The sequence below is a fragment of the Pantherophis guttatus genome, chromosome 3 (genome assembly GCF_059756535.1).
Source record: "Pantherophis guttatus breed Tessera chromosome 3, ASM5975653v1, whole genome shotgun sequence".
Taxonomy (NCBI): Eukaryota; Metazoa; Chordata; class Lepidosauria; order Squamata; family Colubridae; genus Pantherophis; species Pantherophis guttatus.
Window position 1 is genome coordinate 5,471,560 of NC_142065.1, and position 24,836 is coordinate 5,496,395.

At 44.1% G+C, this 24,836-nt stretch overlaps 1 protein-coding gene across 5 annotated transcripts in view; it reads left to right on the forward strand.

The window, feature by feature from the left end:
- RTEL1 (regulator of telomere elongation helicase 1) overlaps positions 1–24,836 on the forward strand; it is a 207,794-nt gene that overhangs the window by 67,264 nt on the left and 115,694 nt on the right. For 2 of the 5 annotated variants that reach the window (XM_087890975.1, XM_087890977.1), the window contains exons 1-6: positions 9,912–10,041; positions 12,518–12,649; positions 17,609–17,807; positions 19,779–19,872; positions 22,031–22,112; positions 23,231–23,291. In XM_087890975.1, coding sequence (XP_087747101.1) covers positions 12,548–12,649; positions 17,609–17,807; positions 19,779–19,872; positions 22,031–22,112; positions 23,231–23,291 — 538 coding nt within the window. In that variant the 5' untranslated portion in view covers positions 9,912–10,041; positions 12,518–12,547. Of the gene's footprint in view, positions 1–9,874; positions 10,042–12,517; positions 12,650–17,608; positions 17,808–19,778; positions 19,873–22,030; positions 22,113–23,230; positions 23,292–24,836 lie in introns of those variants that run through there. The other 3 variants (XM_087890974.1, XM_087890976.1, XM_060684364.2) reach the window with 2 other exon arrangements.

Below are 24,836 nucleotides of genomic sequence, written 5' to 3' on the forward strand. Positions count from 1 at the left end.
GTGGTAGCATTTGAACCTGCCTAATATCATTTGGGGCCTTTTTTCCCCACATATATGATCTGAACTGGGAGCTTCTCACAACGTGGCTCATACCAGGGATGGGCTTCAAAAATTTTAGCAAGGGGTTCTCTGTCTGGTTGCTGGGTGGGCGTGGCCATGGTGGGCGTGGCCTAGTTGGCCTCCTGCACCACGGAGGGGAGGATGCGTTTTTGCCCTTCCTGGGCCATGGAGGCTTTCCTTGAGCCTCCGGAAGGGAGAAAACGGCCTCCCCAGGCTCCAGGGGCCCTCTGGAGGCACTCTTCCCGAACTTTCGGTAGGCCCGTTTTTCAGCCTCCCTGAGCCTCCACGCGTGCCCTGCTCTTACCTACATCCAAAAAGGGCCGCGTGGGGACTCCTGAGAGGGGAGGGGTGGCAGGGCCAGCCAGGTATGGGATTTGGGGGTTCTCCGAACTGCACAGAATCTTAGCTAGGGGTTCTCTCGAACCACTGCGAACCCCCAGCAGCCCACCCCTGGCTCATACTCTACCCATGACTAACATGATTGTTCCAAAAACGAATCCAACCTTAAGATGGGCATTTATTTTTTTTGAAATGCACCCAGGCTTGGCTTCTGATACGTTATTGGAGATTCCAGGAGAACTGCATACTGGAAAATGCCATCTCAGCGTCAGAGTGCTGGTGCAGTCGACATAACTGAATTTCATAATCTTTTCAGTTCATTTTGGGTGAGATGTGAAAGGTCACCATCAGTGCTAGAAGGGAATTGGGTTTGTGGAGAGGAGAAGGAGGAGGAGAAGGAGAGGAGAAGGAAGGAAGAAAGAGAAGGAGAAAAGAAGGAGGAGGATGGGAGGAGGAGGAGGAAGAGAAGGAAGAGGAGGAGAAGGAGGAGAAGAGGAGGAGGAGGAAGAAGAAGAAAAAGAGAGAGAGAGAGAGAGAGAGGGAAAGAAAGAGAGAGAAAGAAAGAGAAAAAGAAAGAAAGAAAGAAAGAAGAGTTGGAGTGTAGTCAGTGGTGAAATCCAAATTTTTTTACTACTGGTTCTGTGGGCATGGCTTGATGGGCATGGTGTGGCTTGATGGGCGTGGCTTGGTGGGCATGGCAGGGGAAGGATACTGCAAAATCTCCATTCCCACCCCACTCCAGGGGAAGGACACTACAAAATCCCCATTCCTGGGACCAGCCAGAGGTGGTATTTGCTGGTTCTCTGTACTACTCAAAATTTCTGCTACCGGTTCTCCAAACTGCTCAAAATTTCCCCTACCGGTTCTCCAGAACCTGTCAGAACCTACTGGATTTCACCCGAGTGTAGTACCTCTGTACTTGGTGCTTTTCTTCCAGACGTTTCATGATCCAACTAGGTGTCAGGTTTCGCTGCTATCTTAAATAAACTTCATTCTCAAATGCAAGGTCTCTAATGAATCTTTTTTTTATTTAAGAATAGAAAGAACGACATCCCTGAACTCTTTGTGCAGCCAAAACTGGCACCTCCTTCCAAACCCCTCCCTTTCCGTTCTTCAACCCCAATGTCTCATTGGCCATCGTGCAGATCCATCTCTTCGTCCCAAGCACTTTCTTTTCACAGGAATTCCCCCCTCCCTCCATCACCCAGGCAACGCTATCTACTAAAGAGCAGGAAACTAGGTAAAAGTTCATCTCAGCATTAAAGCAAAGCTTCTCCCTCTCTCATTCATGTCAGCGCTGGAAGAGATCATAATTTGGAATGCTGACACTAGGTAACATCATCAGTGCTTGAAGAGAGGAGGGTTTATGGAGAGGAGGAGGAGGAAGAGGAAGAAGACGGAGAAGGAGAAGGAGAAGGAAGAGGATAAGACGATGACGGCCGTGGGATCCTTGGTGCTCTCTGAGTTTGCTTGTTTTCTTGCAGACGTTTCTTGCAGACGTATTGTAAGGAGTGCTGCTTAAACTGACAGCAAAAAGCACCCCTCATTTCAACCCTGAGCTACAAAGATTCTCCTTTATCGGGAAGGAGACGTGCTTAATCAGTGGCTTTTGGTTTAGATCAGGGGTGTCCAACCTCGCCAACTTTAAGACACGGCCGGCTAGAGAATTCTGGGAGTTGAAGTCCACCAGTCTTCAAGTTGCCAAGTTTGCACACTCTGCTTTAGATGAAGCCGTTATACGGACAGGTAATCCTCAATTTACAACCACAATTGAGACCGGTGTTTCTGTTGTTAAGCGAGGCAGGTTGTTTGGCAAGTCACTCCCAATTTTACCTCTTTTTGCCACGGTTGTTAAGCGAATTCCCGTTGTTAAATGAATCAAGCAGTTGTGAATTGAATCCTGCTTCTTCATGTAGTCTTTGCTTGTCGGAAGACAGGTGGGAAGGTCGCAAAAGTGGATCATGTGACTCTGCAACCTTAATAAATACTTCAGCGGTGGGATTGAAAGATTTTAGCAACCGGTTCTCTGCCTGGTTGCTGGGTGGGTTTGGCCATGGGGGCGTGGCCTAGTCAGCTTCCTGCACCATGGCGGGGTGTGTGTGTTTTTGCCCTCCCCAGGCTCCGGAGGTTTTTCTCGAGCCTCCAGGAGGGTGAAAACGGCCTCCCCCGGGCTCTGGAGGCCAGAAACGGACCTATTTCTGGACTTCCGGTACTTCTGGTAGGCCCATTTTTTGCCCTCCCAAAGACACCTCATGGGCCCTGCACTTTCCTGGCATCCAAAATGGGCCGCGTGGAGACTCCTGGGAGGGGCGGGGCAGGGTGGGCGGGGTCAGCCAGTCCTTACAACTACCGGTTCGTCGAACCAGATTAAAATTAACATCTGGTTTTCCCAAACCGGTCCAAAGCGGCTGAATCCCACCCCTGAAATACATGCTGATTAACCAATCTTCCCAGGTGCCAGAACTAAAGCTAAGGAACTATATACCACTTCTGCAGGAGCCCCAAAGCTGTCCGATGCTCCCTTGCCCAGCAGCGTCAAGTGGGAGAGGTGAAAATGAGCCTCCCCCTACTCCTTTATCGGGAACTCAGCTGGTGGCTTTATCGATAAGCCTTTCGCCCTGATCCTCCCTCCGAGGGGGAAAAAGGCCCTCAGAGCGGCTTAAATCCAATCGATGCCAAAAAAAAAAAAAAAAAACCCCAAAAAAAGTCTGTGTCTGCAGCTTTCTGATCTGAAAGATTTTTTTTTTTTTTAAGGAAGGAAGGAAAAAAGCATGGTAAGGAACATTTTTTAAAAGCGAATCACCATTCCGATATCAACTCATAATTCACTGGCCTCGGTTCAAGAAAAAAAAAAATCTGGTTATTCAGCAAGACCGATGGCTTGACCTTAACTTTCCTGCTGACTTCTCCGGGACTAATTAAATGGCAGTTCCCGCTTAATGACAGCTGAAGGACAGGCAGAGCTGGCCTTTCTACTTCTGGATCCTCCAACCTCAGGAGGCCCAATTAACTCATTTGGCAGTCTGGCAAGGTCCCTCTTATCCTAGCCTTGCTGTTTTGCTTTTTTTCTTTTTTTTGCTCATCGGTACCTCACTGACCTTGGCTGACCTTGGAAAGAAAAATGGGGGACCGCTTGGATGGGGCACCACCACGGAATCCCAAGGCTGCAGGTTCGCCTGAGAAGCTGAAAAAGCCATCTCGGAAAGATGTGGCAAAACCCTTCAAGCAAAATGCACCGCAGTTTTGGGAACGAAGTTGGACTTTTTTTTTTTTTTTTAATTTAGATTTATATGCCGCCCTTCTCCGGGGACTCAGGGCGGCTTACAATGCGCTAAGCAATAGCCTTCATTCTTTTGTATATTTATACAAAGTCAGCTTATTGCCCCCACAAACTGGGTCCTCAATTTACCTACCTTAGAAAGGATGGAAGGCTGAGTCAACCTTGAGCCTGGCCAGATTTGAACTTACAGTAATTGCAGACAGCTGGTGCTAATCACAATGCTATCAGTCTGCTGAGCCACCAGGCCCTCCCTCTTTCCCTCCCTCCCTCCCTTCTTTTCCTTTCTTTCTTTCTTTCTCTCTCTTTCCCTCCCTCCCTCCCTTCTTTCTTTCCTTCTTTCTTTTTCCTCCCTCCCTCCCTTCTTTTTCTTTCTTTCTCTCTCTCTTTCTTTCTTTCTTTTTTTTAAAATTTGACTTACATGCCGCCCTTCTCCGGAGACTCAGGGCGGCTTACAATGCGCTAAGCAATAGCCTTCATCCTTTTGTATATTTATACAAGGTCAGCTTATTGCCCCCACAAACTGGGTCCACATTTCACCTACCTTAGAAAGGATGGAAGGCTGAGTCAACCTTGAGCCTGGCGAGATTTGAACTTGCAGTAATTGCAGGCAGCTTAATAACAGGGTGCCTTAGACCACTGTACTACCAAGGCTCTTAGGGAACTGGATCCCGTTATCAGTTTGTTTCGTCATCTTCATCTTCGATTGGAGAATTCAATGCTCCCAATTGGCCCTTTGACAATTCCCCAGTCTATTCCCCACCATCCGGTCAGAGCTGAAGAAGCTCCTTGGATGAGGAGCGAAACGTCTTCAAAGAAAAACCAGAAAGTCCAGTTGCCTCTTGAAAAAAAGCACCTTTTTATTCTTTAAAGAAACATACAAACAAGCAAAAAAAACCCCTAGGTAGAATGTCTGGATCTAAGAGTATAATTCTAAAGATTTTAATTAATTTTATCAAGTAAACAAGCCCAAAAATATGCTGGAGTTTTTGTTGGGGACAATATGCTGAGTTTGTAAACCGCTTAGAGAGGGACGTAAAGCACCGTGAAGCGGTATAAAAGTCTAAGTGCTATTAATATCCTGGGCCTGGTAGCTCAGCAGACTAAAAGCATTGTGATTAACACCAGCTGCCTGCAATTACTGCAAGTTCGAATCTCTCCAAGGCTCAAGGTTGACTCAGCCTTCCATCCTTTCTAAGGTAGGTAAATTGAGGACCCAGTTTGTGGGGGCAATAAGCTGACTTTGTATAAATATACAAAAGGATGAAGGCTATTGCTTAACGCATTGTAAGCCGCCCTGAGTCTCCGGAGAAGGGCGGCATATAAATCAAATTAAAAAAAAAAACATCTTAGTGGTGCCAAGGCAAGAAAAAACAAAAGGCACAAGTCTAGAATAGCTAATATCTCGTTCAACAGCAGTAACTGTGAGAGGGATCTGTGACAGTTCCAGTGGACAATTGCTTAAGGATGAGCCAGCCGTGTGCGGCAGCAACCAAAAAAATCCAATACAATCTTAGGCTATATCAACAGAGGGGCAGTCATACTCTACACTGCACTGCTGAAGCCATTCTTGGAATACTGTTCTATTGTTCCGGTCACGATACAAAAAAGATGCCGAGAATTTAAAAAGAATGCAGAGAAGAGCAATAATGATGATTAGGGGACTGGAGGATAAGTGTACGACGAATCGTTGCAGGAACTGGGAAAGTCTAAGTACAGTGATGGCTAACCTTTTCGGCACTGAGTGTCAAAACTGGAGTGCGCACACATGTGCGCTGGAGCTCCTGAACCTGGAACAGAGCAGCTGGCCGGTGCACATTCCCACAGAGAGGGCTCGGTGTGCCACCTCTGGCATGCTTACTATAGGTTCGCCATCATGGGTCTACTACAATGAAGAGAAGGCCTAGGGGTGATATGATAGCAGTCTTCCAATGTATGAGGGGCTGTCACAGAGAGGAGGGGATCAATCTATTCTCCAAAGCACTTGAAGGCAAGAAACAGTGGACCACTGGTGGTCCACAAGAAAATTTTGGTGGTCCGCAGAAAAATTGTTTGCATTTTTTATATTGCACTAAATCAGGGGTCCTCAAACTACGGCCCCTGGGCCGGATACATGCAATGAACATTTGTGTTGCTGCAGAGTCTCCCCCTTCGGGGTCTTTTCGTGTGGGTCAGAGAGGGGGTGCGGAAATTCCAAATTGGGGTCTGCTTCAGCCTCCTGATGGGGGGCTTTGGGTGAAGACTGAAGGGAAGCACCGCTGGTGGCAAAGAGCCAGAAGGCCTCGTTCCAGTGGGACTGCATCGTGGCCTGGAACTGGCTGACCATCTCAGCCCACTGAGCCTCCAGGTGCCGGTCCCTGGCCTTGCACTCCTGCAGGTCTTCCCTCTGCTTGGAAAGCCTATGCTCCTAGTCCTCAGTGAGGTGCTTCTGCTGAGCCTCCTTCTCGATCAGATCCAAGTTGAACTGAGCTGTTTTGCCAACTCTTTTCTCATGGTGGCTGCTTAGCTCCAACAACTGCTTCCTCTTGGGGCCCTAAGGAGCCCGGGTGGGCAGGGGCTGAGAGGGGAGGTGTGACTAGAGGCCGGTGAGGAGACCCTCGACATGAGTGACATCGAGTTGGCCATGCCCACCCATTCACATGACCACCTAGCCACGCCCACCCAGCCGGTCATTAGGGAGATCATATTAGTGGTCTGCGGGATTTAAAATTATGAATTTAGTGGTCCCTGATGTCCGAAAGGTTGGGGACTCCTGGACTAGATGACCTCTAAGGTCCCTTCCAACTCTGTTATTCTGCTTTAAACTTGTAAAAAGCATCGTGATGGTTTGGAAGGTTCTTGAAAAATCTGCATATTTTAAAAAATGGTGCTGTCACACGAGAGTGTCTGTATTCATAAATTGTAGCGATTGATAAAAGTGAATGGGAAAACAAGTAAATGTTTATTTGTTTGTTTGTTTATTTATTTATTGGTTCAATTTATATGCCGCCCTTCTCCGGAGACTCAGGGGGGTTTACAATGCGTTAAGCAATAGCCTTCATACTTTTGTATATACCTGCTTAGTAGGGCTTTCGGCCCCCCCCTAAGCAGTGTTCTTTTTTATACAAAGTCAGCTTATTGCCCCCACAATCCGGGTCCTCATTTTACCTCCCTCAAAAGGATGGAAGGCTGAATCAACCTTCTCCAGAGACTCAGGGTGGCTTACAAGGCGTTAAGTAATAGTCTTCATACTTTTGTATATACCTGCTTAGTAGGGCTTTCAGCCCCCCCACCCCAAGTGGTGTTCTTTTTTATACAAAGTCAGCTTATTGCCCCCACAAACCGGGTCCTCATTTTACCTACCTTGGAAGGATGGAAGGCTGAGTCAACCTTGAGCCTGGTGAGATTTGAACTCGCAGTAATTGCAGGCAGCTGGCAGCTAAGTGCTATTTAACAGCGCTTTAGTCCACTGCTCCACCAAGGCTCCTTAAAAAAGATCTGTATGGCCCTTTACTGTTTGTGGGGCCTATTTGCGAAGGTTGAACGAAACGTATCTTACATTTTTAGAGTTTGTTTAGAAAACAGAACAGTAAGCAAAAACCCACCGGCTAGATCTAATCTAGATCATGTGCTAGCTAAATTGAAATGAGCGGCTGCTGGGTCAGTGCAATCTATGAATGCAGCCCCAGAAGTGGTCATCTTGTTTGCTTTGCAAAAAAAAAATTGGGGGGTGGACAGGAGGGGAGGGTGCCACAGAAGAGATATTTTGCAAAGTGCAACCTGCCCTGACTTTACAAACATAACTGATTTGGCCCAAAGGTGCTTTTTTCAGGAGGCAACTGGACTTTCTTGTTTTTTCTTTTGAAGGCATTTCGCTTCTCCTCCAAGAAACTTCTTTAGCTATGACTGGATAGTGGGGAATGGAAGGATTTATATTCCTTGCGGACAGCTGGTCATTTGCATCCTTTTGGAGGGTCGTTGAAGCACTTGGAGGTTTATCTGTGTCCTCAGGGTCATCTGAGTAGTGCAAACGGTTCCTGCAGTCTGCAATTTTTCCTCTGGAAATCCATTCCTACTCTCACTCCATTCCAAGGGTGTTCATCCCATATTGCATAGTGAAAAGTCTGTAGAGATTCTCAGTCACCCAGGTCATGGTTGTCCCAAAGGTGCTTTTTCAAGAGGCAACTGGACTTTGTTTTTGTTTTTTCTTTTGAAGACTGCAAGGAATAAAGCATAAGCCACCTTGAATCACACTGTGAAGTGGTATATAAGTCTGTTCTGCCCCAGCTACGGACCCCAAAGAACACAGCACACACAAAGTCTGTACAAACCTTCGTTTACTAAATTAAATCAGTCTTTTTTCAAACAAAGGCTGTTAATTAACTTTCTTAACAGCCTACAAGAATCCAAAGAATAAATAATCGTAATCTTACTATGGTTGGCAGAAAGCCCAGAAGCAATTTGCAGAGAACTAAGATCAAGATGCGAAGGAGAGTGAACGAAGTTGTTCCCTGCAAATTGCCTCAGTCGTCGTCCTTCCTTAAATAGGCTAAGGGAGTGGCCAATTAGCCCCAAGCCTTACTCTCGAGGAGACCTTCTCCTGAGGAGCCACTCCTGCCTTTTGGCAGCTCTGCACGCCTGTGCATGGAGAAGAGGCTCCTCCTCTTCTTCCTCTTCACTTAAGGGAGCTTTTGGAGGTTCTGAAGGCCCTGGCTGAATCCCTGCCTCTGGCACCACATCTTCTCCAGCCTCCTCATTGTCCGACTCGAGTGCCAGCTGCACAGGCTGCTGGCGCAGCACCACACCAGCCTCCTCGCTGTCGGAATCAGCTACTAGCTGCACAGGCCGCTGACGGGCCACAACAAAGTCTAAGTGCTATTGCTAATCCCCACCATCCAGTCAGAGCTGAAGAAGCTTCTTGGATGAGAAGCGAAACATCTTCAAAGAAAACCAAGGAAATCCAGTTGCCTCCTGAAAAAGCACCTTTGGGACAACCATGACCTGGATGATTGAGAATCTCTACAGATGTTTAGCTATATAACTGATTTGGATACCTGCAATGCTTAACCATGTTGAATGATGAGTGACAATTACCCGAGTTCTCACATCCTACTGAGACAAAACTAAACAATGATAGATTAGCAATAGGGGTGAATCAAATCATTATTTTAAACTTAGAATGATGTAGAATAATGATTTAAGCTGCAAGAAAACCTTGATTCAGAGTTCGAGCTAGCAGGAGGCTTTGAGCAAACCCACAGCAGGCAAACAGTCTCATGGATGGCATGGAGATAACCAGCGGTAATAATAAATAAACTTCTTGAAGTTTAGCTTAATTCCTGGGGACTTCTTGGACAGTGTCCATGCGGTTTCCTTAGCAACAATGTAGATGAGATTTCTCCCCCCTCCCTCTTCTGGAATGGTTTTCAACTTCCCTGAAGAAGCTGGATCTCCTGGTGGCCTCCCATCCTCTCTGACTTGGCTTGCCATTTGAAACTCAAGTCAAGGTGAGCTAGATATTGAATAGAAGGAAAAAAATATATACAGGTAGTCCTTGACTTACAACTATTCTTTTAGTAACAATTCGAAGTTACACCAGCACTGAAAAAAAATGACTTATGACTATTTTTCACACTTAACGACGGTTGCAACCTCCCCGTGGTCACGTAATCGGGCACTTGGCAACTGGTTCATATTTATGACGTTTGCAATGTCCCACGGTCCCTATTCTGACAAGCAAAGTCAATGGGAAGAGTCAGATTCACTTAACAATGGTGGCAAGAGAGGTCATAAAATGGGGGCAAAACTCACTTAACACCTGTCTGACTTAGCAACGGAAATTTTGGGCTCCATTGTAGTCGTAAGTCGCGGACTATCTCTAGAATCAATCCCAGCATTCCCGCTGGGATGCCCTCCAGCCTTTGAGGACTACAACTCCCATCACTTCAAGCTTGGAAAGAGCAGAGACCCCAGCCTGGGCCTTGATTCCTGACTGTTCTCTTGCTTAAAACTGACCTAGCACAGCGCCTAGGACTACAAACTCCGCCAACCTCGCCTGGCTAAGGTTCCTGACTAGCAGCCATGGGGTTTGTAGTCCCAAGAAGCTTGGGCGGGCGAAAAGCGCTGTTTAGGCCCATCTGGGAGAGAAGATGGCGTCACCATGGAAACGAGAGAGAGAGAGAGTGTTGCCCCGGCAACGAGAATGCCTCGCGAGAGCTTGCCGTCGTCTCTTTCTCTCTCTCTCTCTCTCTCTCTCAGAGCTCTTGTCTCCTCCTTCAAGGTGTGTGTGCGCGCGCGCGCGCGTGCCGCCCAACCAATGAGACGCCGAGGACGCGGCCACGTGACCCAGCGCGCGGGGTCTGCGAACCGGGGCGCTTGAAGAAGAGGTGCGTGAGGGGAGCTTGGCGGAGACCGAGCGGGCTGAGGCTCCTCCTGGGCCCTTTCTTTCCCCGCTCACCGGAGTAGAGCGGCGGGACGGGAGGCCAATTTCTCCGGGTCCCCTCCTGCCGGAAAGGGGAACCCGCCGGGGCCCCTCAGAATGGGGGGGTGGGGTGGGGAGGCACGGATGAGGGAGTCTTTTTTTCCCCCCTAGTGTGGGGGAGGGGAGGGGGTTGAGGCCTGGTGTTGTTTTTTTACCCAGGCCGCTGAGGGCCTGGTGGGGGGGGGGGACAGGGACTCGGCCCTGATGACCCTCTGAGCCTCTTTGGGGGGAGGCGGGGTGACCCACGGACCTATTAATAATCTGAAAGGAAAGCGAATACCTGAGCGAGGCGAAACAGGCCTTCCTGGCTTTGAAGAGGTTGCTCCCAACAGTTGCCATAAGTTCACTCGTTTTCCAAAAGCACCAGAAGGCAAGACAAGTAGCTAATCAAAGAGAGAAGCAACCTGGAATTAAGGAGAAACAGTGAGGACAATTAACCAGTGGAACAGCTTGCCACCAGATTTATTATTTATTTATTATATTTCTATACCGCCTTTCTCCCGTAGGACTCAAGGCGGTGTACAGTCAAGAAAAATATAGACACACAAACATCATAAAATTGCTAATTAAAATTATTACTTAGTTTGGTCAATCAAATAAAACCCAGAATTAGATAACATTTAAAAAATCATTCACATGTTCGTATGTTTAGCCCCGCCTGTTGGAACATCAGGGTCTTGAGGGCACGGCGGGATATTCCGTATCTCCGGGGGCAGTTCATTCCAAAGGGTTGGAGCCCTCACAGAGAAGGCCCTCCCCCTGGGAGTCGCCAGGCGACATAATTTGACTGACTGTACCCTGAGTAGTCCCTCCCTGTGAGAACGAACTGGTCGGTGGGAGGCTATTGGTGGCAAAAGACGGTCTCGTAGGTACCCAGGTCCTAAGCCATGGAGCACTTTAAAGGTGATAATTAACACACAGATGTTGTGGGTGCTTCATCACTGGAGGTTTTTAAGAAGAGATTAGAACAATCATTTGTCTGAAATGGTGTAGGGTTTCCTGCCTGAGCAGGGGGTTGGACTAGAAGACCTCCAAGGTCCCTTCCAGCTCTGTTATTCTATCTATTCCATTACCTAGTTGAGTAATGAAGCGTCGTCAAGAGAACCACCAAGCTCAGAGAGCACCAAGGACCCCACAGTTCCACTTTGAGCTACAAATATTCTACTCCCCAAATATTCTATTCCCCAATGGGGTCAATAACATGTCCTGAATATTTAGTGGGGGCATTCATAGAGGACAAAAGAAGTAAATAAGTAAAACTAATATCCTGCAGACACAAGTGGTTTGCTCCCATCTGTTCCTAAATGGGAAAGTCTGTTTCTTGAATTGTACAAAGGTGGTGAAAATAAGTTCACACATCAGGCAATGTCTTACAGATCACATTTTTCAAACTAAAGCTTTCCATGTGTTTAATGATTCTTTAAACTTGTATCCCAACTTTATCAAGGAGTTGAAGATGGTTTACATAAACATCTCTCTTTATTTCTGCAATAATTGTTTTATGGAGTAGGTTGAGTTGGGAGAATTATTGGCTCAAAACAAACCAGAGAGATTCTGTGATTAAGAGTGAATTGCAACAGGTTCTCTCTAGTCTTAATCCAAAACATGAACTACACTCCTACATTGACTAGAATCCCTAAATTTATTTAATCAAATTGATATGGCATCTCACACAAGCGGATCCTGGGCAGCGTACAGCTAAACAAACCATCATTGAATGTAAAAACTAAAGCAGTAAAATAATCAACATAATTAAAACCATAATTTAAAACCAATTAAAACCAAGATTATGAGAGAATTCATTAAGGTTTCATAAGTAGTTATGATTTGGCTGTAACCCACAAATCAAAATAAATATGAAATTTGTCTTAAAAGCATTCCATCATTTATTTAAAGGCAATAAATCATGTTTAAAGCTAAATAATATGCATATTGCTTTATCGTTGACTTCTAATCACCTTTTATCTGACAGTGGTCCAATGCTGAAAAATATTTTTGTGTTGCTAGCAGCTGACCCTTTTGCATTAACAAGGGGAGGAGATCTGGCAATTTTTTTTACTGATTTGCCCACACGGTAAAATTGGGGTTGTAATTGCTTGTTCTTTCTATAATATTCTAAACCTATTTAAAAGTAGAGCTTGCAGCAATATTCATAGAGAACTAGAAATATGTAGTTCATCATGACTGAATGGGTCAAATATAGTGGGTTTCTTAAAACACTGAGATTTTAAAGGAAATTTTTGTGATGAGATGGGCGGTAAACAAAATTAATACATAAATAAAATTTTAAAAAGGAACCCTCACTGCTGAAATAGAATTTGGGAGATTATGAACTGTCTTGTTGATATTTAGTACTAATGGAACAATATTCTTGATTTTAGGTTTTGTGATCCTGAGATGCCAGATGAAATATGCCCAAAATAAAATTAAATGGCATTACTGTTGACTTTCCATTTCCACCCTACAAATGTCAGGAGACATATATGTCCAAAGTGCTTGAGTGCCTGCAAAAGGTAAGCATTTGATGAAATTCTAAACAAAACATAATACATGTGTGTCAAATGAAAGAAACTTTGAAACACGCAACATACATCATTACATGGACTGCCTTTGAAGCTTCAAGTGATCAAAATGTCTCTGTTTTAACTATGTTGCATCTATACCAGGGATGTCAAACTCTATTTCATGGAGGGCCGCATCAGGGTTGTGTTTGACCTCGGAGGGGGGGGAGCATGGCAAGGGTGGGCGTGACCAGCTCGACATCACTCGTGTCGGCTGCACTTGTGGCGGCCTGAGCACTCTGACAGTGAAAACGGGCTTCCAAGCTCTGTTTTTGGCTGCAACAGCCTCCTGCAACCTTCTGCAAGCAAAAACGGGCGGCCCTCCCGAGTTCTGTTTTCGCTGGCAGAGGCACCGCGGGCCAGTCCTTCACTATTTCCAGGGCAGCCCCGTTGGCCAGATCTAAGCACCCCGTGGGCTGAGTTCGGCCCCTGGGCCTTGAGTTTGAGACCCCTGATCTGTACTATGATAGCTGCATGGATTTGCTTAAATCCAATTCAAGATGCTGCCTATTGCCATCTGGAGCTTTAAAGCCTCCAGGTATCAGAACAAACATCAGCAGTATCACTTAATATACCAGGCAGAGAGGTGTAGTTGAGTATCAATAAAGGAGAATATTGGATTCTCTCTGGTTCTCTCTGAGCTTGCTTGTTTTCTTGCAGACATTTTATTATCCAAAATAGGTAACATAATCAGTGCTAGTAAGGAGTGGGATTTGCTTTCAGTTTATATTTTAGTGTCTTGCCCTGGTGGGGGTGATTTTGGAGGTTTTTTTATTTTATTTGTATTTTTCGTCAAGTGTGTATTTTATGACAGATACAAGTGTAAACATAATTATAAATACATGAAATGGATACGAATAAAAGAAAACATTAGGACAGGGATGGTAGGCATGCTGGTGCGCTTATGCATGGCCCTTAAAGACCTCTTAGGAATGGGGTGAGATCTACAGTAGACAGTCTAAGGTTAAAGTTTTGGGGGTTTGGGGAAGAAACCACAGAGTCAGGTAGTGCATTCCATGCGTTGACCACTCTGTTACTGAAGTTGTATTTTCTGCAATCGAGTTTGGATCGGTTTACCATGAGTTTGTATCTATTGTGTGCTCTTGTATTGTTTTGGTTGAAGCTGAAGTAGTCATTGACTGGTAGGACATTGTAGCAGATGATTTTATGTACTATGCTTAGGTCAGACCGAAGATGGCGAAGTTCTAAGTTGTCTAAGCCCAAAATTTCAAGTCTGGTAGTATAAGGTGTTTTGTTGTGAGCAGAGGAGTGGAGGAATCTTCTTGTGAAATATCTCTGGACTCTCTCAATTGTATTAATGTCTGATATGCAGTGCCGGTTCCAGATAGATGAGCTGTATTCAAGAATTGGTCTGGCAAAAGTTTTGTATGCCCTAGTTTACAGTTCAATATTACCGGAGAAGAAGCTACGCAAGATTAGGTTAACAACTCTTAATGCTTTTTTGGCAATGCTGTTACAGTGAGCTCAGGCACTTAGATCATTAGAGATTGTAGGAATCTGCAGTCTGCATATGTGCAGGAATTTTCCTATCTTGGATGGCAAACTTCAGATAAGGAAGGTTACTTGCACGTAAGCGCCAGGAAATGACATTAGAAGATAAAGACCCTAACTCTGTAAACAAGAGGAACAGGAGGAGAGGAAGTGGGATGTGTGTTAGATTTTAATTATAGTTAAACATTATAAGTGCTTAAGCAAAGCAGTAATGATTAAGCTATGATTTAAGTTACCTGGAAGATTCTGTGAGCCAATGATATTCTGCCAAGTACGCTGTAACTTGAAAGTAACAAACTATATAATGTCACTATGTAAGATAATAAAGTTACCACATATATTCTCAACCTTTGTGCATGTGGTCACTCAACAAGAGATTAGTATTCCAAGGTCTTTGACAGAGTGAGGGTCATCTGTTAGGTCATATCCGTCCAGCTTGTATTTTGTGTTCTGATTTTTTTTGCCAATGTGTAAGACAGAGCATTTGTTGGTTGAGATTTGGAGTTGCCAATTGTTTGACCATTCTGACACATAGTCAAGGTCTTTTTGTAGAGTAGCAGCATTGTCATAGTTTTACATCATCAGCGAAGAGAATGCAGTTGCTTATAATATGATCTCAAAGGTCATTAATATAAAGTATAAAGAGTGTGGGTCCTAAAACGCTGCCTTGGGGGACACCGCTGTTAACAGGTGCAGGGTTAGATAAGCCGTTCCTTATTTTGACTACTTGTTGCCTGTTCAATAGGAACGCAGTTATCCACTTATGCAGGAATCCGGAAACGCTATAAGATTTTCGTTTTAGAAGTAGCTTGTTGTGTACCACTGAATTGAAGGCTTTACAGAAGTCTATATAAGTTGAATCTATTGATTGGTTCTTTGGTTGCTGTTGGCTTCTTTGGCAGTTTCTTGATTGGGATATTGTCTACTTATTGATTATTGATCTGAAGTTAATCTTAGGGTTAATCTATGCTCATCTGGGTGTTGATTGCTGGCGGAAAATGGTCTTTTCACCTTTTTGCTAGTTGATTGTCTCTTTTGTGTAGTGTATAGATATTGTTTATGACTGTGTTTATTGATTTCTAATTTGCCAGAGTTTCAGGCTTCTAGAAATTCCCTAGAGTTTTTGGACCATGGACGGTAATTGGTGCACCCTAGGAGGATGATTGAAGTGCTAGGTTTTTAGTCTTTGTTTTTGTGGTTTGTAGTTTTATTATAGTGAACTGCCCAGAGTTAGGTGTTATGGGCAGCAGTACATATCTAATAAATAGATCTTGTTATCAGAAAATAAAGATGACTTTGCATCATTCATCATGGACATAAAACTGCAAGAGAAAGATCCGAGTTAGTGCAAAATATTAACAAGGACAAGGTTATTTCAGTCAGAGTGCTTAGAGTGACTTCATAATATTGCATAACAGGTCTGAGATAGCTGGTTGCAAAAATTACTATTCTGTGATTTAATTGATTAATCCAGAATTAATCTTCTTGAAAATAATCTTAGAGGATTTCGTTTTGAGCGATGATATATAGAAGTGCTTTGAAAGTACTGCAGCTATAATAAACATGATCTTCTAAACTCAGAAATAGAATTGGCTTAGTTAACTGTATCGACGTACACGTTTTTGGATTCTGCATATATTTTTACCTTATGTAGAACAGATGCATTTGGAACATATGAAACCTGCTTAGCACTTCCTGAAAAGAAGCTTTGTTTCAGTCCCTTCTCTTATCAGTGCCAGCCATGTTTACATGAGACCTGGAAGTAGAGAAGTGGGTAGGTGGGCTCTCTTTTCTTGATGAAGGGAAAGAAACACTTAAGAAGCCCTTATGTTCATACAATCTGTTCCTAAATTTTTAGTAAGTCAGAAAATACATTCTGTGCTGGCTTAATACTGCAAGATAATTTTATGGAAAGACTTTGCTCATGGACTGTTTTGTAAATGTTATTATTGCCCTAGTCAGGAGTCCTGGCATCTTTTTGAAATCAAGGGGTCTGTCTGTCTTTTTGTCCATCTGTCTATCTGTTTGTCTGTCTTTCTGTTCATCCATCCATCCATCCATCCATCCATGTCTGTCTGTCTGTCCGTCCATGCATCCATCTATCCATCCCTCTCACAGAGGGGCTATACAATTTAATCAAAACATTAAAACCAAATAATTTATGATTCAAATTTAAAAACGTAAAACAACAACATAAAGTTGCAAGAGGTGGAGAGAGCCAAGATGGGAAGACTAAGAATTGTTCATGTAGACTGGGGAGGAGTTCTCATGGGGCCAACCTGCCCTGTGACCTTGGGCTGCTGTATCCCTCACGTAAGGCTACACATCCAGGCTTTGACCCCTTTGTGGAAGGCCAGGAGATTGGAGGCTTTCCTAGTCACTGGGAGCAAGGTATTCTACAAAGTAGGGGCTGCCACAGAAAAAATTTGCAGAGCAATAGTTTGGCTTTGCTGTTGTAATACGTGGTCTTACTATTGGTAGGAGGGTGATAGTCTGCTTACACGTCGTGACATAAAAGCTTGTGTAACTTAAAATACCATTTATTGATTGGTTTGCTTCTTATGGTTATTGACTGAAAAATTGGTTTCTTATTATTTCTTCCTTTCAGGCAAACAGTTAAATGTAGGTTGTATCCCATGATTGTGTAAGCAGAATGCAAACTAATTTTCCTGCTGTGTTTCTCCAGGGATAAGGAGCAATCTCTTGAACAGTACAGAGCCATTAATTCTGCCCAGGATGGGCGTTTTTTTTTTTAACAAACTAGGGGTCACATTTCTTTTGAAAACCATCTCCATGGCTGCGTGGGGCATGGCCAGTAATGTCATAATGTCACTGGAATATAGGCAGGTGTGGTGGTGAGGAACACATTCTTTCAGGATTTTCTGATTTTCTGAGAATAGAGGTTAAGGGGCATTGTCTTAACTGTGCCCTCCAAAATCCAGGTTGGTGTCAGCGCCCTCTGGAAAACTTTAGGAGCCATAAAATGGTTACTAAAAGATTGCATGAAGACTATTCAGGGAATCCTTGACTTACAACAATTCACTTAGCGACCGTTCAGAGTTACAGTGGCCCTGAAAAAAGTGACATGACCTGTCTTCACACTTATGACCATTTCAGCAATCCCCACAGTCAGGTGATCAAAATTTTGTGCATTTGGCTAGTGGCATGTCTTTATAGCGGTGGCAGCGTCCCTGAAATCACACGACTGCCATTTGCAACCTTCCCAGCTGGTTTCCAACAGGCAAAATCAAGGGGGAAAGCTGGATTCTAATTATCCTCTGAAGTCTGTGTTTTGTGAAGTGCATAGAATGACTTTGTGGAAATGTTTATCCTCCTCTGGTAGTACAGTAAATATTTATTTTCCCAATTTCCCCCCCTCCCTTTTAATTTTCATTTCAGCAAGTGAATGGGATCTTGGAGAGCCCCACAGGCACAGGGAAGACATTATGCCTCCTGTGCTCTACCTTGGCATGGCGAGCGCACTTCAAGGATGCCGTTTCCGCGCAAAAGATTGCTCAGCGATTAAAAGGGGCAGAGCTTTTTCCGGACCAGCCCTTGTCGTCTTGGGGCAATACTGTCACAGGGACCGAAGTTCCAGGTATTTCCTGTTCATTTGGAAGCCCTCGTTACATTTGCAATGAGATTTTGACCATAGAGCAGATGTAAGGATAAGTGTCAGGGTTCCAAGTAATAGATCCATAGCAAGCAGAACTCGGAGGCAGGTAAATTCCTCAAAGGATAGCTTTATTGGAAATATCATATTGGCACATACCTGGTGAAAACCTAGTTAAAAGAGAAAGTTTTCCCACAACCCCAAACAATCAGTCACATGGTCCAATCAAAACGCTGTCTGGTCGTCTGGTGACCTCCTCCTTCCACGGTCCAGGTGTAAGAATGTCCTTGCTTCTCAAGAGAAAGTATTTTGTTTTGGCTACACAAACCCCTCTATCTCTAATCCTACCCTTCCTTTCCCTCAACTCCAGTGTGGAAACACTGAAGCTGCAATATGGCTCCTTTCAGGTCTGCTTCTGGGTTGACAATAAGAACAGAACAGAATAACAGAGTTGGAAGGAGCCTCATAGGTCATCTAGTCCACCCCCCCCACCCCGCCCAAGGAGGAGACCCTACACCAGATGGCAGTCCAGTCTCTTGAAAGCTTCCAGGGATGAAGCTCCCACAACTTCTGAAAGCGAGCTGATAATAGGCTTATTAGATACAGGTAGTCCTCAATTTACAGCCATTCGTTTAACGACTGTTTGACGATACAAAAGCACTGCGACTTACAACCAGTCCCCATGCTTACAATCTTCGCAGTATCCCCAGGGTCACATGGTCAAAATTTGGGGGTTTGGCTATTGACATGTAGTTATGACAATCGCGTCCTAGTGTCATGTGATCCCCATTTGTGAACCTTCCCAGCTGGCTTCCAACAAGCAAAGTGAAGGGGGGAAGTCAGATTCACTTAATGACCGTCGTTGTGTCCATGGTTATCTGATTGCCATTTGCGACTTTCCGGGCCAGCTTCTGACAAGCAAAGTCAACATAGGGAAACTGGATTCATTTAACCACCTCATGATTCACTTAACATCTGCAGCGGTTCGCTTAACAACCGTGGCAAAAATGGTAAAAAAAACCTGGGTGTAACTCCCTTAACTGCCCCGCTTTGCTTAGCAACTGGAATCCTGGTCCCAATTGTGGTTGCAAGTTGAGGACTACCTGTAATGCTGGTACCCTCTTCTCTTGCAGCTCTTCAGAATTTTGAAAGTTTAGGGAACATGGAAGTTGAAGGAAGTTGAACCAGTAAAAATATTATTAAAGGTAAAGGTTCCCCTCGCACATATGTGCTAGTCGTTCCCAACTCTAGGGTGCGGTGCTCATCTCCGTTTCAAAGCCAAAGAGCCAGCACTGTCCGAAGACGTCTTCGTGGTCATGTGGCCGGCATGACTAAACGCCAAAAGTGCATGGAACGTTGTTACCTTCCAACCAGAGGTGGTCCTTATTTTTCTACTTGCATTTTTTTTACGTGCTTTCGAACTGCTAGGTTGGCAGAAGCTGAGACAAGTCGCGGGAGCTCACCCCGTTACGCGGCACTAGGGATTCGAACCGCTGAACTGCCGACCTTTTGATTGACAAGCTCAGCATCTTAGCCACTGAGCCACCGCGTCCCCCCAAAATATTAATACATGCCTTGAATTATTTTTCATAACAAAAGCAGAAACTGGTTGTGAGAAAAGCCTGAGAATCCCGTTGTCTGGGGAGGAGAACTTGAAGCAATGCAAACCAGTGCATCAATTTTCACTGCCAATTGCAGAAACTTATCCACAAGTGCTTCAAAATAAATCTCCTTTTTTGAAGATAGTAAAAAACATGCAATCTTCTCTGTTAGGTGGGCAGTTGGGCTGTAAATTCCCAGACTATCCCCACAGGCTAAATTGTTACCATAGCACCAGCGAAGAAAAGCAGACTGACGATATATTTAGTTACTAAACACAAACTAAACAATTTTTTCCTTCTTCTTCTTTCTCCCTCCTGCGCACACGGCTCCTTTCTCACTTTCTCCGCATGACAGCTTATTACAGCGATGTCCCTAAAATAATTTATGCCTCCAGAACACATTCTCAGCTTGCTCAGGTCATCAGTGAATTGAAGAATACTGTTTACAGGTAAAGAAAGGATTTCGACTTCAAGTGTGAAAAGCGCCTGGGGTTTATAGTTGTCTCACCTTATTTATTTCAGAAGCATCCTTGTTTATTGCAGTGATCTGAAAAAAATTGTCTTGCCCTGCAGCCACAGTAAAGGAGCACTCCCGAATAAAAAGCAAGGCCCCTCCTGGATCAGACCGAAGGATGATGTTTGTCCAACATTCTGATCCGCAGAGGCAAATCAGATTCTCTCTTGGAAGCCAACAAGCAGAACCTAAATGCAATATTACTTTATCTCAACCGCTGCTTGGAGGTTATTGCAAATGGTAATGGGGATCATAAATAGCTTAGACGACTGTTAGCCATTGGTGATTTATCCAGCTGAGCCTATTTCATCTCTTTTTAAAAGCAGTCCAAGTTGGCATCCATCGCTCCCCTCTTGCAGTGCATTTAATGGTAGTTTAATTATGTTGGTTGAAGAAATATTTTCTTTTTATCTGTGAGGATTTATATCATTCAGCTGTGCTTAAGGGTAACAGAATAACAGTCGGAGGTCTCGGAGGTTTGATTAACAGAGTTGGAAGGGACCTTGTGGGTCTTCTAGTCCAACCCCCACCCACCCACCCAAGCAGGAGACCCTACACCATTTCTGACATGGCCGTCCAGTCTCTTCTTGAAAGCCTCCAGTGATGAAGCTCCCACAACTTTTGAAGGCAACTTCTGTTCCATTGGTTGATTGTTCTCACTGTTAGGAAATTTCTCCTTAATTCCAGGTTGAATTATTTATTTTATTTTATTTTATTTTATTTTATTTATTTATTTATTTATTTATTTTATTAAATTTTTATACTGCCCTTCTCCCGGAGGATTCAGGGCGGTGTACAGCCAGAGATAAAACCCACAACAATAAAAAAGTTAAAAGACGAATTAAAAATATTAAATAATTTGGCCGAAAAAGTTAAAATAAAGACAACTCATTAAAATAGCATTAGGCCAGCCCTGCTTGGTGAAACAATAGCGTTTTGAGGGTGCGGCGAAAGTTGTGAAGGTCGGGAATCCTACGAATCTCCGGGGGCAGCTCATTCCAGAGGGCAGGTGCCCCCACAGAGAAGGGTCTCCCCCTGGGGGTCGCCAGTCGACATTGACCGACGGCACCCTGAGGAGTCCCTCTCTGTGGGAGTGTACTGGTCAATGGGAGGCTATCGGTGGCAGAAGGCGGTCTCGTAAGTACCCGGGTCCTAAGCCATGGAGTGCTTTAAAGGTAGCGACCAACACCTTGAATCGCACCCGGAAGACCACCGGGAGCCAGTGCAGTTCGCGCAGGAGCAGTGTTACATGGGAGCGTCGAGTCGTTCCCATAATCACCCGCGCGGCTGCATTCTGGACCAGTTGGAGCCTCCGGGTGCTCTTCAAGGGGAGCCCCATGTAGAATCTTCTAGTCCAATCCCCTGCTCAGGCAGCAGACCCTATACCAAGAGCAGTGGTGGTGCAGTAGTTAGAGTGCAGTACTGCAGGCTACTTCTGCTGACTGCTGATTGCCAGCAGTTTGGCAGTTCAAGTCCCACCGGCTCAAGGTTCATCCTTCCGAGGTCGGTAAAACGAGTACCCAAATTGTTTGGGGGCAATATACTGACTCTGTAAACCGCTTAGAGAGGGCTGTAAAGCACTGTGAAGCAGTATATAAGTCTAAGGGCTATTGCTATTCCTATTTCAGACAAATGGTTGTCCAATCTCTCCAGTGTTGGAGCATTCACAGTTTCTGAAGTTCTGTTCCACTGATTAATTGTTCTCCCTGTCAGGAATTTTCTCCTTAGTTCCAGGTTGCTTCTCTCCTTGATTAGTTTCCACCCATTGCTTCTTGTCCTGCCCTCAGGTGCTCTGGAGAATAGCTGGACTCCCTCTTCTTTGTGGCAGTCCCTGAGATATTGGAACACTGCTATCATGTCACCCCTAGTCCTTCCTTTCATTAAACTGTAGTATTTTCACAGAGGGCATCTCCCTAGTAGCCATGTTGTATAGTTAGATGCCCATTTATCTTGCTTATCCTGCCCCCGTTTTACTTTCCTGGGATTTTTTTAAAGCTAAAATATAAAACGTGCCACTGTTTTGCCTTTTCTTGATCTGTATTTTGACATTACATGGAAACGGCCTGGAGCTTTTGCTCTTGTTGTTAAAACAGACCCAAAGTTTGTGTGTTGGGATCCAGAGACCAGCTTTGCATCCACCCTGAAGTTAAAAAGCAGGAAAACAATCATATGCAGGTAAAATGATATGTGCAAAATGATGCTGGCGCAAGATTATTCTGTTACTCTTATTATTGAGCCGAGGTGGCGCAGTGGTTAGAGGGCAGTCCTGCAGGCTACTTCAGCTGACTGCCAGCTGCAGTTCATCAGTTCAAATCTCATCAGGCTCAAGGTTGACTCAGCCTTCCATCCTTCCGAGGTGGGTAAAATGAGGACCCCAACTGTTGGGGGCAATATGCTCACTCTGTAAACTGTTTAGAGAGGTCTGTAAAGCACTGTAAAGCAGTATATGACAGGAAATGCAGCCTCCCTATTACAAAAATTAATTTTATCATGTGTTTTTCAAAGCACTATCTTGCCCCATCACCTCTGCAGGAACCCTGTCTTCCAATACTGTATATCACTATCTTTTATAATAGGCCATGATGGTGCAGTGGTTAGAATGCTGTATTGCGGACTAATTCTGCCAACTGCCAGCAGTTTGATTCTCACCAGCTCAAGGTTGACTCAGCCTTCCATCCTTCCGAGGTCGGTAAAATGAGGACCCAGATTGTTGTGGGCCGTAGGTTGACTCCGTAACCTACTCAGAGAGGGCTGTAAAGCACTATGAAGCGGTATATAAGTCTAAGTGCTATTGCTATCTCCTTAAGAGGGCTTTTTATGAGTAGTGTGGTGGCCTAGTGCTGAAGACATTTGCCTCCCACTCAGAAGGTTGAGAGTTCAATCCTAGATAGCACAAAATGTTTCTCTCCTAAGGCGCAAAGAAAAAAATATCTGCTGTGAACTCTGCGTAGGCATCAGGAAGGGCAGCCGGCCAGTAAATGCTCAGCTCCATCTAGTCGCCCCAACTCTACCCTGAATTAAGGGATTAGAGGGTTGTAAAAAGAGAGTAGGGGGCTTCCTATCAAAGCAGGGGTGTCCAATCTTGGCTACTTGACTGTGCACTTCAACTCCCAGTATTCCCCAGCCAGCCATGTGAAAGGTAACATATTCCCTATCTCAGAGCTAAGCAGACAAATCTACTTTGCACAGAATAGATGATCATGTTGCTAGTGTGAATTTAAACACGGAGCGCTAATGAACCTATTTTAGCTCCATTATGTGATGCACTGAACTGGATTTTAATTGATTTGCAGATCCATTTGTGTCGTATGAAAGTGTCAAGTCGCTCATGTCATTTCTATAACAATGTGGAAGGTAAGGAGTGCAGATATTGACTGAGGTTGAATAAGGCTTTTGTTGATGGGGGTCACATTTATGTTACGGGTCTGCTGCGTTTGCCAGGCAATCTGCACTGTGATTGGTTGGTGTAAGTGTGGAGGGGGAGGTTCCCTTTTTCCCCACCCTTTTCTTCTGTGTGCTCTTATGTATTTATCTCATGATGCTCCTGTTTCCCTGACTATCTTGTTTGCTGTACAGATAGATAAATAGATATAGATGGATGGATAGATGATAGATAGAAGATAGATGGGTGGATGGATGGATGGATGGGTGGGTGGATGGGTGGGTGGGTGGATGACTGATACATGATAAATAGATATGGAAAGATAGATAGATAGATAGATAGATAGATAGATAGATAGATAGATGACAGATTGATAGATAGATAGATAGATAGATAGATAGATAGATAGATAGATAGATAGATAGATAGATGACAGATTGATAGATAGATGATAGATCGATATGGATGGATGGATGATAGAGATAGATAGATAGATGATAGATAGATAGATAGATAGATAGATAGATAGATAGATGACAGATAGATACCGTGTTTCGTCGAAAATAAGATCCTGTCTTATATTTTTTGAATCCTGAAATAAGCACTTGGGCTTATTGCCATGCACTGAAAAGCCCAATTGGGCTTATTATCAGAGGATGTCTTATTTTGGGGAAAACAGGATAGATAGATAGATAGATAGATAGATAGATAGATAGATAGATAGATAGATAGATAGGATAGATAAATGGATGGATGGATGGATGATAGAAGATAGATCGATCGATCGATAAGATAGATAGATGATATAGATATGGATGGATGGATAGATGGATCGAGAGAGAGATAGGGAGATAGAGAGATAGATGAGAGATGATAGATAGATAGATAGATAGATAGATAGATAGATAGATGATAGATAGATAGATAGATAGATAGATAGATAGATAGATAGATAGATAGATAGATAGATAGATAGATGTTAAATATATTTAGTTACTGTCAGCATCTCTGACTTCATTTGGACATCATCTGTGCAATTCCCTGACACCACTATAGCCAGGGTTTGATAGATTCATAGTATCATTAGCAAGTTTAATACAAGCACCCTATTTTATTGTGAATTTGCATGTATTGATTTGGATAGATATTTGCTGATTTAGTTTTCAAATTATTAGGCTGGCAAATAAGACCGGTTAAACAGGCGTCTATTTAGCATAGGAGATTCTCAGCAATGTTTTTTTTAAATAACCGTGATCAGATTGAGGCCTGGTAGGCCAACTATTTACTCTATATAAGGGCCAAAGGAATAAGTATCACCCTATTGGGCGGCGTATAAATTTAATAAATAAATAAAAGGCACTTTTCCTATATGGGTTATTTCCTATATAGGTTATATAGTGAAGGTTTTGAAGCAACAAATTTATTTTAGTTTCACTCTCGCACATTATGATACGTTAATAGAATTGCAGGTAGTCCGTGACTTACAAAAGTTCATTTAGTGACCATTCAAAGTTAAC